Source organism: Onychostruthus taczanowskii, unplaced genomic scaffold (assembly GCF_017590055.1).
Source record: "Onychostruthus taczanowskii isolate IOZ18803 unplaced genomic scaffold, ASM1759005v1 scaffold54, whole genome shotgun sequence".
NCBI lineage: Eukaryota > Metazoa > Chordata > Aves > Passeriformes > Passeridae > Onychostruthus > Onychostruthus taczanowskii.
In genome coordinates this window covers 3,516,293-3,529,447 of record NW_024503013.1, presented here as the reverse complement: position 1 = coordinate 3,529,447, position 13,155 = coordinate 3,516,293, and the positions used below count along the sequence as shown (strand labels likewise).

At 35.8% G+C, this 13,155-nt stretch overlaps 1 protein-coding gene across 1 annotated transcript in view; it reads right to left on the bottom strand.

Moving 5' to 3' along the window:
* CNTN5 (contactin 5) overlaps positions 1-11,274 on the bottom strand; it is a 269,832-nt gene extending 258,558 nt beyond the window's left edge. Inside the window, exon 1 of the mRNA XM_041417056.1 lies at positions 11,127-11,274. Within this exon, the coding sequence (XP_041272990.1) occupies positions 11,127-11,274 (148 nt within the window). The remainder of the gene's footprint in view (positions 1-11,126) is intronic.
* Positions 11,275-13,155: the final 1,881 nt, after the last annotated feature.

Sequence of the window (13,155 nt, the reverse complement as noted above, 5' to 3'; positions counted from 1 at the left end):
GTCAGTGGATGCATAAAGTTGGATTGCTTTTCCTGGTTTTTGTTTTCCTTACTTCTTCTTACTTACTTACCTCTATTGCCTACAAGAAATTAAACTCTCAAAGCAGCACTTCTCCAGGGGATTAATGTGCTTCTTAGGTAAAGCATTTGACCTCAGGACTTAAAGCATATTTCTTATTCTTGTTTGTGTGTCTCTGGAGTGAGTTCAGCAGTTACCCAGAAGCATGGTGTCTGATTTGTCTTGATGCATTTTGCCACTTTCCTGGACGTGCTTCAAAATATTAACAGTAATTTGTGACTGATATGACTCCATATGAAGGTTTTCAAAAGTAAAAATAAATCCAAATTACCCTTTCAGCTTGTGATGGACTGATAATTTAGAAAAAAATCCCAGTGTTTAGCAAAGTTTAAAAATGGACCACTACTCTTACACAGAATTCAGCATAACAGGGAACACACACTATGAAATGAAACTTCAAAATTGTAACTGTGACATTTGTAATGTATGGCACAATCAGCTGCTTTTTTTGACTTGGGCATGTATAATGCATAAGTTACTGTAATTTTCCAGTAATCTTTCCTTTACATCCACCATTTTTCTTACGTCTACTGTATTTGAACTATACCTTTGAAATTATGCTGCTGAATATATGCATGATCATCAACTGGGACTGAATTTTTTAACAATCATTTATTTTTCTGCTGTCTTGCAATAATCTCAATCTTATCATAATTTTAAAATCTTAAAACAAAATTATTTTAGCATGGTTATTTAGGAACAGATAGACATGAAGGACATTTGAAAGCCCTGTAAACAGAAATATTTGACTATGTTTTTTGTCCGCTTACATCTACATTTGAATGAGAGATTCTTACAGGAAAATTCTGTATAAATTTGGTTTGAAGAGTCTACTGCTACAGCCTGCCATATTTTGGTGAACTTATAATTTTATTATATGGTCCTTAACAAGACCCCAGATTATGATTGGAGTATCTAACCCTTCTCCTTCACTGCCTCCCTACCTCCTCTGGGCATCAAAATTCCAAGGGCTATACATCAACACTGATCAATGAACATGCCAGTGAAATGTAGCTGCTCTAAACCAGCGTTTGCTCGTTAGAAAAAATGGAGCAATCAGGCTGTAAATCACCAGAACAGCAGTTTTGTCTGTCAAGAATCTGTGAGCTCCAAGCAGAGGCTTTTCAAGCATTCACCTGACAGGAAGCCTGGAAAGTTGTGAAAGGGCAGGGATGATACCCATCAATCCCAAGAGTCAGCCAGAGATATCTCTGCCAGACAGCTGCGAGACAAACACTGCTCGCCTGAATGCAGAGAGACCTTAACACACTCCCATAGGAATGAGAAGTTAAATTAGGGAACAATGCATTAGGAAAAGAATAAGCATTCTAATTTATTTTATTTCCTTTAAGTAAAGCATCATCACATTCAGCAATTCTGTGAAAAGCCTATTTACTTGTAGCTGTACACTTTTAACTCTTCTTATGTCCCATTAAACCAAAGATATCTTTTAAGCAATGTTCGGAGAAAAGAAAAGTCTGCCTGGTCTTTACTGCAGATCCCAGGCATTAGTGCAGCAATTGTATTGACGAATACAGGGAGTTAAACAGAAATTCTTCCTTTTAAAAGTATTGAGCTTGAAGTATAGCATAAGTTGCCTTTACAGACCCAAGAGACCTGAAACTCCAAGATCCACTGTCTGGATCATCTGCTAACAGTCTACTGATCGGATGGAAAGTGTTCTATCCCAGGATGTAATTAGCAAAATGACAATGCTAAGGCAATTTCTAGACTAACTGAGCTTACTGGAGTTACTCCAGATTTAAAAAGTTTTGCTGTAAAATGGAATTTAGTCCTTAATGTACGTCTAATTGTCTGAACCTAAATTAATGCAGGTTTTCTCAGTTAAGCTTTTATTTGAAAAGATAATAAATAAATAAAGTTAATATAATTTCTTTATTATATTAATATAATAAATTATTATATTAATATTCTTCTATCAGACCTCCCAGAATATATCTCTTCCCAGGTTCTGTCTTCATTGCAGTCTTGCTGTATAGATTTTTAGATATATCAGAACAAAGAAAAGGTATCAAGAAAAAAATCACTTGCCCATAAAAAAGAAACATAAACTAGTTTTGAATGCACATCATGCTTTTTCAGCGATGACAGCAGCAGTATTTCAGAAGATACCAGATATGAGGTATTTATGGCAGGTGCATTACTACTTAGAAACTAATCTCACATACATGGCTGTTAACGTGAAATATGGATTTTAATAATCCAGCTTGGTGAGATACGTGAGCCTGCCCGGTGGGGATGTGATTAGCCACAGTCTGCAAGATTAATTGAGATACACAGTGTAAGATTACATTTAGTGAACTCCAAGCCAGTCTGATTATGCAACAGACCACTCAGTAAAGGCTGTATCTTTAGGCATATGAAAACAGATAAATCACAGATTCTACTATGACAAGAGAGTCAGAATGGAGACTGTTTAAGTCAATGAGCACAATGAACAGATCATCAAAGTAAAATATTAGGATATTTTTTAAGAAGAAAAAAATAACTCCAGGAGCAAAAAACATTCCATGTGGTTCAAACAGAGCAAAAACACATATAAGGAATGAGATCCTAAATGTCTGCCATCACTGTTATTTTAAATTGATGGTATGAAATTTACTATTTTGTTTAAACATGGCAATACTCATTCAAGAGTGTACTGTTTGTAAATGGTAATTTTCTTTTTAGTTTACAGTTGAGTCTAAAATTGCATCAAGATCACCAACACATCAGATACCAGTTTGAAGGATTACCTAACTTCAGAAAGACACTGTAGTGAAAACTTTAAGTAGTTTTAAGACCGTGCCATTTAATACAGTTCCATAATAAACATATCTTCCAACTTTCTGCGTTGCTGAACACCAGTTTTTAATAGGGAAGAAGTAAGGGAGGTACTTGCACAAATCAGTGCAGCCTGGGCTCAATGCCTTTTTTCTACAGGCTCTTAGATATTTGGACAATTTACCCACTCATTCCTTGCCTCATTTTTTGCGTCTGTGAAGACATTATTAGCAAACAAATATACTGATGGGTATTCAGACCTATTGTTTTGCTTTTAAACCCCTATGTACCAAATGCAGAGAGTGCCCCCAGGGAAAAAATATTCTTACATCTCGTAATTATTTCAGACGTCCAAAGCCCTGAACCAAACACAATAATATATGCAAAAATGTAGATTTTCTCTTAATGATTTTTTTTTATTTTTGGAATTGGTACATGAGTTGCTGGCTGTAAAACTAGTAACTTCTGCAGTCATGTAACAGATATTTTTGCTCATTCCCTTAAACCACAGAGAGATTAGTCATGCTTTTAAAACAGAAATGAAGTAAACACACACAATAATACCAGAGTAAAGCAGTGTGATTTGTACTTCATTCATTTATTTTGACAGGTATGGTTAGCTTAAATTATTAATAGAAACACTTTGTACCTACTAGTAAATCTTAAATGTAAAAATGTTCAGCTTTTAGTACAGAGAAGATCAGTCAATAACTTTGCTGCTAGAGGATTTTCTGGAATGAAAAACTTGTATGTGTGTATGTACATGTCCCAGGGAAATGCTAGAGCAGCATAATCCTGAGTAAATGAACACTGAACTCACTTTTACTCCGGCTCATCGAACATATCACACTGGCTGCAGATTTAACAATCTTCTCCCTTGTCACCATCTGACATTCAGTGCTACAGCACTGGTTCCAGTGCCACTGTATTGGTCTTGCCGTGCTTGAGCTATGTCCACTGAAGCTTTGCAGGATACTTTCTCCTCTCTAAAGTTCGCTAGGCAAAACATGAGGAGCAAGGGCCACAGATAATGCTGGGGAAAGGGTGAAGGAGAATGATCCAATTTCAGCCTTTCTCAGTTGATTGTCAGTTGATGAATAGCCACCAGGAGTATAAAACAGAAACCTGGAACAGCCAGAAAGGGTTCTACACTAACATATAATGTAGAAGGACATCCCAGTCAAAAAGGACTAGACTATATCAGTTTTGGTAAGGTTTTAGTATTCACAATATGCTACATCACAGAATCATAGAATCTCTCAGGTTGGAAGGGACCTCTAAGAATTATCAAGTACAACATCCTTCAGGGATTCTGTTACTGCCATGGATTTTTCAGCAAAAGTATTTATTAGTTTTTGTGATATACAGGAATTTACACTGTTCAGGGGGGAGAAAAAAGCATTCTACAATACATTAGAAATCTATATTGTCTGTGGGTTTTGATAAAATTGAGAAAAAAGTATAAATGTGCAGTAGAATTAGGGTAGAAACTTTTATATTAATACCACAGTGAAAAAGTCCTTTCAACCCTATATTAAATCCCATTACACAAAAACTGATGCTTTTGATCTTTGAAAGCAGAGTATTCTGTATACATGTGCACACTCTATGATTAAATTTTAATATCTATCTGCATGTTTTTACTGAATTTGCAAAAGGTCTGGGAACTGTAGACTTTCAATTACGACACCATAGCCCCATATGCTGGTGGGTAGCCAGCTGGAAAGAAGCTTGGAAGAAAAAGACCTGGACATCCAGGTGGACACCCAATTGAACATGAGCCAGCAGCAGCCCTTGCCACGAAGAGGGTCAGTGGTACTCTGAACTGCACTAGGCAAAGCCTTGCCAGCATCCACAGGAAAATGATCCTTCCCCTCTGCTCAGCACTAGGCAGGCCACAGCTAAAGGACTGTGCCCAGCTCTGGGCTCCTCAGTACAAGACAGACATGGACAGACTGGAGACAGTTCTTCAAGGAACTACTGGGAAATAAGGAAGTTTCTGGGGTATATCTCCCATTCAATAAGGCTGAGAGACCTGTATTAATACCTGAAAAGGGGGTGCAAAGAGGATGAAGCCTTTAAAGAGAGCCACTCTAGCGGTCCCCAGTGACAGAGTCAATGCGCACAAACTGAGATAGAGAAGTTTCCTTTAGAGCATCAGGAAACACTTTTTTTCCCACTGTGAGAGTGGCTGAACATTTGCACAGGTATAGCAGGGAGATGGTAGAATCTCCCTCCAGTATATGGTCAAAGCCTCCAGTATATGGTCCCAGGCAACCAGCTCCAGTTGGCCCTGCTGAGGCAGAAACCATCCAGTGTTTTATATCTTGAGTGAAATTGAATTAGTATTGTGTCTGTGTTTTGAAGTTATTTGCTGCAGTAGACTGATGGATGCTATGTTCAAAAATAATTTACTTATAAAGAAGCACACAATTAATTAAACAAATTATGTATTCTGGATAGACTAGTTAGGAATTTTATTTTCCATTAACACAGACACTGATGAAAAAGAAACATTAGAAGCTCCTCAATAGTACCCAAGTAGTCCTCCAGTACTTAGTATGAGAAACATGGTACCAGGCAACTGCCATAAAAAGATATAAACTCTTTAAAATATATAATTAAATATTTTCCTCCCTAATAATGCTTTTAAAAAATTATATTTCTTGTTTCCATGCAGATAAAATGTATGCAGATATCTATCTAAATTTTCAAAATGGAAATTCAGAAATATTCTGATGTATGACAGCTCTCCCATGAATCTTTTGCTTATTTGTATTTTTCCATGCACATCAAATCTAAATCTTGTGCTCTTAGGGATGCCTATGACAAAAAAGCTATCTTTGAAACTATCTGAATGTAAAACCATTTAACAAAGTAAAAACAAGCCTATGCAAACACAACCACTTTGTCATTTGAATAATAAAGGTGATGTTGCCCATGAAGTAATATTCCTGGAAGCATGATAGGGATGACTTCCCAATTATGGCTTTTGATACCATTACCATAAAATTTTTGCATCAAATAATAATGAAATAGTGGCAAAGAGAAAATGTCCAGTTTATTTTTCTTTTATATATAAATCAAACCTTTTCTGCCACCCATTTTTAAGTTGTATAAAAGTACAAGTTCCAGTCTCTCTTTTCTTTAGGATAAAAATAAAATTTAAAGACAAAAAATTTCTTTCAACTGCATAGTATACAAAAGTGCATCATTACAAGAACATATGTACAAACACACACACATTTTAAATTTTAGAGAAACTATACTGAAAATAATATAATTCTTTTAAAAAGAGATGGCATTTGATGTTTAATATGATTTGAAAAAAAAATTTATTAAATGCTTTGAGATATATTTATTTGATATCCTTGTGTTCTTTATAGTACCTTGACAGTAACTCTGAACAAGGTAAACAGAGTTTATAGAGCAATTATATCTAAGTTATGCTTTCTCTTACATGCAATTACAATTTAATTAATGGAGCCAAATATTTAATTATATTATGAGATTAATTAAAAATGTATTTAATATAATAGGTATGGAATAAGAAAGACTCGTTCTTCATTAACTTTGGGCTGTTTTATTCCTAGAATGGGTTCATTTTGACTTTGTTTGGTATTAAGAAAATTTTTGCTTCTGCTTGACCATTTGATTTTTTCAATATGCTTAAAAATACACTAAAGAAGGTTTTCCCCTTAGAAGACATAAAATTAGAACTCTAATTGCATTGTTAATTGCAGAAAAATGATGCTGCTAAGTACTTTTTAATGAACTTTTTGTGTTTATGTACATTCTCTACTAAAACAATAAATTCATACAAAATACTATTAAAATACACTGCATGTGGAGGGGAACCAGTCTTAAAGATTATTCAGAAAAACCCTGTGACTTGCACGTTTATTATCGGTAAGTACACTGAAATTTTGACACAGTTATGACACTGCATGTTATTTAGACAACTGTGCAAAGAACTGATGCACAGCTGGTCAGGGCTAGAATACCATGAGTGATGGCATGTATAAAAGCAATAATCGTTTGGATCATACCTTCATTCTATCTGAGAAGTTTGTTACTTGCATTTTTCTTGTCACAGAATTACATACAAGCAACACTAGAGCCTCCTTTTAGATTGCAAATAACATATGGATGTACATCAAAAGAAGATGTTTAGAAAACCAGAAAAAAAAGACTCTAGGGAAACTTTATGATCCACCTAGGCTAGCTCTCCACCTCTACAGCCAGTTCATCTGCTTCTAACCATTCTTAAGAACTCTTGAGAGTCTTTGGCACCAATACACATGCCACAATGTTTCACAGTAATTTTTCCAGGCTGAACCATTATTCTGCAAGCAAAGGTTTAGTTCTCACCTAGAAAACAGTGTTAGTACTCACACATGGTAGTTTAGGGATCGTCTGTCACAATGACTCACACTGTCATGAGCGGATTTTGGTCATTCTTAAAGAACTTCTGAAGGACTGCTGCACCTCCACACCCATCTACTTTACTAGAGGAATGGCTGCACTGGGACAGGCAATTCAATGGTGGCCCTAAATGGATATTTAGGGATGAACAAAATTGAGACAAACATGCATGCTTCTTCACTTTCAGATTATTTTCATTCCCAACCTCATTATTTTCAGATTTTTTTTTAGTTGCTGTATCCAGAAACCTCTCATTTCTCATTTGAATGAATAAATGCATTAAATGTTTAAGATTTTACATAGCAATTTGTTATTGCTTTGCCATTCTGCTGAACTGAAACATTCCGTTTTCTTTACTCCTTCTCTTAATGCTTATATAGATATGGAATTACTTTTTGCACTTGCTATTCCTTGTTAGTTTTTAATGATTTTCTTAATAAAGTGATATTCTTATTGATTCTCCTGATGTATTGAGTTTAATACTTATTCTAAAGTAGTACACCTGTTTCCACATTCTGAAGTCTTTGTGTTTGAGATCAATGAAGAAAAGCTCATGGGCCAGCAAGCTGGTTTTACTGCACATCTTATGACTTCCCTGCATAAGAATAATTTCATCTTTGTGGTTTTGCTTCATTGCTTAAGTCCTTCAGACTTTCTTCTCTTAAGACCTGGGCTCTGGATTTATTGAAGAATGTCACAGTGATGTTCAGTGTCATTACTTTGTTGTTGTTACCCCTTTTTTCCATAATAATAATTGTTTCTTGCTTCTAGCACCACTATAGCTAGTCATAAAAAACCTCTCATTAAGCTTCCTGGTAGATCTCCCTAATAAAAGTCCATTTAAATGAAATGCTTGTTTATATCTATTTTAATTTTGATAGAGTCTTTAAATATATATGTTTCCCTGCACACTTTATAGACCTGAGAATATCAGCATGCAGTTTTGACATGTAGGGCAACATTTTATCTCCATTTTCTCTACATGTCTCTAAAGAAAAAAGAAATCTGTGTCAATAATACTGGCATGAGAATTATCACAAGTCTCTGTCATGCCAATCCACTCATAATTAACCTTGTTATTACTATATTAAGACTATCGGCTGCTGGTTTATTCTCTGTATTTACAACAGAGGCACACACACATGCACACATGTACACAGCTTCTTCCAAACCCCATGTGTGCACTGGCTGAAATTTCCTTGAAAACTAAGGGAATTTTTGAGCTTTCCGGTTAAAAGAGGGGGAAATAGTTGAATTAAAGTAACAAGTTATAGAAAATTATGACACTGCAGGTATTTCCTTTGAAATATGCCTTGCTCCTGAGGGTTCAATGAATATATAATACTTGCTTCAGGTGCTTCTTATAGCACAAAATAATAAGGCTGAAAAGAAAGTGTGGTCTTACATACTAGTGAAAATTTAAAGCTTAATAAAAAATCCTCTTAATAGAATCAGTGCAGGTTTGCATGAAATACAAGAAGAGAAATAGATTAACAAGAGTGTTCTGCATGCAACTTGAACATACAAGACTAAAGAAATGAAATCGTTTTAACTTGTGCCTCAGTTAGCTTTGTGAAACAAACCTGCAGAAGGCAAAAGTCAAAGTTATTGCACATACAACACTTGGTCCTTGGCTAATACAACTTTTATAAGGAAGTTAAATTAAACTAGAAAGAGAAATAAAAGTATACAGGTCACTTCACTGGAATTTGATTTCCTGCTGGTTACTGATATAATTTCAGTGATTGAAGTACTTGTCACTGTATTCTGTCAGAACCATTTTATGAAAATGCATATATTTATATATTTATACGTAGATTTATAGATTTATTTATATATTATTAGCAGCAGAACATAGAGGGGGAAAAAAAGACATGAAGAACTCATGGTTTATATGTCCTAGGTGTGCACAGTCCTGCAGTTCTCACCTTGATCAGCTGTGTCTCCAGCACAGCAGCAAAGCAGTGCCCACCTGATATAGACTTCTGCTAGAGGAAGAGGCACAAACTGCTGCAATAAGCTCATTTTTGCTGGGTACTGGCCATCTACATGGAGAGTTAATGACACAAGAACTGTCATGTGTGACAGGAAGGACAGAGAGACTTTGCTCATTCTCACCTAAGGAAGCTCCCAGGGACAAGCAGTGCAGGGAGTCATGAGCTCCTTTCCATTCAGCAAATGTCAGTTCAGCCTCACAAAGAAATTGATGGACCTGGCTGGGACTAAAGAAAAAAAAAAGACAACTGACTTTCCCCCAGGAGCAGGACATTTTTGGGACTCCACAAATTATGGATCTTGAGGTGTCATAGAGGAGAAGCAAATGAAGAAAAATTCAGGGGGCAGATTTGGGGATTTCTATAGATGCTTCTACTTCCTCAGAGATAGAAGCTTTATAGAGAACTAAAGTATTAAAGGGATTGATCTAGATTGTAATATTTTCTACTTTACAGTATTTTTAAAACAGATTACATTAACTCAGTTTAAAGGAAGACTATTGTACAGTTGAGAGGTATCCTACTTATTATAAATGAGATCATTTGGGAGATAATTATTTTCCTGGGCTGCTTGACAGCAAAGTGTTGAAATGGTTTAATGATGATGCATTTTAATTAAATATATCTGTTTAAATATGTCTTTTTCTTAAAGATAATTTTCACTCTATAAAGGTTTTGGGGTTTTTGGGATGAAGAAAAAAGAAGGGAAAGAATAATGTTTAACCAGAAAATAATTTTCATTATTCACTAAATAAGTGAGTTTTTGAAAAATGTTCATGGACCTTGCTTTAGATATTAATCAAAGAAAGGTGATCTAATTATAATTAAGGCTTATAAGTAACTGAAATACCTTCTGTTGATGTTTTCAGCTTCATGAACTGCATGCTACTATGGTCTGTAATACAACCCTTTTTCATTCAGAGTTTGAGTGAACATGTGTATTTTATCAGCTTGTTGGAAATTCACAAACTGCAAAAAAGTCTGACATAAATGTAGGTGGTGTAATGAAAAACCACAGATGTAAAACTCACAAGAGAAGCGTCTAACGTAACGAGGAAAAAAGAAAAAGAAATTTGGTTGAACAAAATTGGTATAAGTGCCTGAAATTTCAGAGCAACAAATCATCAGCAATTTGACAGTGCCAAGGTCAGGTACAATGGTTTTAAATGGAAGAAGTTTAGATTCAGACTATGTCTAAGGAAGAAATTTTTTATTATGAGTGTGCAAGGCACTGAAACAGGTTGCTCTGAGAAACTGGGAATGTTCCACCGCTGGACGTGCTCAAGGCCAGGCTGGATGGGGCCCTGAGCAATGTAGTCTAGTGGAAGGTTACCTGCCTATATATATGATCTACATTTATCTTTTAGTTTAAAGCCATTACAACACGGCATGCTGTTGTAAATGTCCTTCACCATCTTTCTTGTGGTCCCCTTTAGGTACTGGAAAGCTGATGGATGATGTGCCATGAGCCTTCTCTTCTCCAGGGTGAACAACCTCTACTCTTTCAGTCTGTCTTCATAGGAGAGGTGCTCCGGCCCTGTGACCGTCTTTATGGCCTTCCTTTGGACTCACTCCAACCAACATATATCTTTCTTGTCTTGAGAGCCCCAGAGCTGGATGCAGCACTCCACAAGAGTGGAGTAGAGGGGCAAAGTCACCTCCCTTGAATTGCTGGCCACACTTCGTTTAATGCAGCCCCAGATACAGTTGGCTTCTTGGGCTGTGAGTACATGTTGTTGGGTTATGTCAAGCTCCTTGTCCACCATTAAGCTCAAGTTCTTCTCCCCAGGCCTGCCCTCAATCCCTTCTCCACTCAATCTGTATTTGTGTTTGGGATTGCCCTACCCAGGTGCAGGACCTTGATCTTGACCCTGTTGAGGTTCACACCCCATACTCTCAAACCTGTTAGGTCTCTCTGGATGGCATTCCTTCTCTCCAGCACATCAATTGAACCACGGAGCTTGGAGTCATCATCACACCAGTGAGAGTGCATTCAATCCCACTGTCCATGTTGTCAGCAAAGATTGTTCTTTTCAGTTTTATTCCCCTTGCATATCAATTTTCTCCCTACATTCACTATTGCTATCTGCTAGATCAGTATTTTGGATCATTGCATTAGCATTGATCCATGCATTATATATTCTACTTCAACCTTGAAAATTAAAAGAGAATTCTTGACTTAAATCCCAAATGTTGAGCTTAGGCAAACCTAGTACTGTAATTCATAGGGACACAAACTTAAGAATGGGGGAAAGATGCATTATTTATTTATTATTTATTTTATTGCTTTGTACTGAAAATATAATGGCTATATTAATAATATTTAGAGAGCAAGAGAGAATAATTCACAGAACCAAAACTGAGATATACATACAAGCAGCTATTTCCTGATGCAAAGGTCTGGCCAGGCCAATAAGATATATGTACAAACATTAATTAAGGGACTAGATGTCCTTAGTGAACCCTTTCTGCGTAACAACTTGTGCTGTCAATAAATTCTAGTTTAGACTGATGAAATATCTAAGTGTTAAAGGCTTATTCAATACCACATATGAAAGAGAATCTAGAAAGCATTTAATAAGCCTGGCATTATTTGGGCTTCTTGTTTCCATTTTAGTAAGTAATTAACCAGTAAGTTATCTACTTACTACAATTGCACTGTACAGCTTTGTTACAAAATTACAGACAACTTTAACTATTTTAATTTCAAGTCTATTTTTTTGATGTCACCAAAACATTAGTTTTGGTAGTAGGCATACTGGATTTAACTTGATTTTTCAAATGTGACAAAAATTGCAAAGTCTAAGGAATAAGAGGAATATACACCATAATTATATATTATAATTATATATCTAGAAATAGCTTTAAAATCTAGTGAATGCACCCTGAAATGAGTTCATTGTCATGTGACACATTTTTACCTTAGCCTGCCATAAGCAGCAAAGTATTTCTCTCTCAATCTTCCTTTTTTATAAACTTTACACTAAAATGGATTTACCAGTGAGATTAATAGCCATCTGAGTGCTATCCGTACTGTTATTCACTATAAATATCTCCAGCAGCCCTATTAACTTTAATGCATTAGCTCTTCTTCTATTTATTGCATCTTGATGAATGCATAACAATTTTAGTTTAGAACACCATTAGCAGGATAGTTTTTCCAAGCTCCTGTAGCTCAGCAGATGTAGTGTCATAAATTACCACCAAGCTATGTGGTCTTTTATGATGGTCATAACACAAAAATATTAGAAAACCGTTTTTTATTCTCCTACAGATTCAGCATTCAAAAGGGCTACAGGTTCAGTAAAAGCATCATGTCTGAGTCCTATCATAAGCATATGTTTCACAAGTAACCAGGATTTAAGCAGGAGCAAAGATATAAAACTTGGCCCCACAGCATTCATTGAGGTAAAGCACAAAGACAAGAATCCAGAGGATATACATCAAGTAGTAAGAAGCTGCTCGTGTCTAACAATTGGGACTATTAATACATATTCTGTTCATAATAGGAGATATTTCCCTTCCATATTATTTGTAACAACACTTAATAAAAATGAACCGTATCTATGAGGTCTTGTTGAGGGCTCACATGAGCAAATGAAATTATATTTGTGTCATTCGCTTCACACCTATACAGATAAAGCTGTGAAAGAGAGATGGCTAAGTGCGTTTCAGGGAAAATTTGATGTGTAAAGTGTTTTCCGAATCCCTCCCACACTTGAAAGCAATGCTTGAATCCCTGGAGTGCAGTTTATGCAGTTGTAATATGCACTTGGGTAATTGATGAAAATCCTACATATAGAGTGAGTGTTAGTATGACAAAAAAATCAGCTTGCTGTGATCTGATTTTAAACTATTAAATACTAACCCAGCT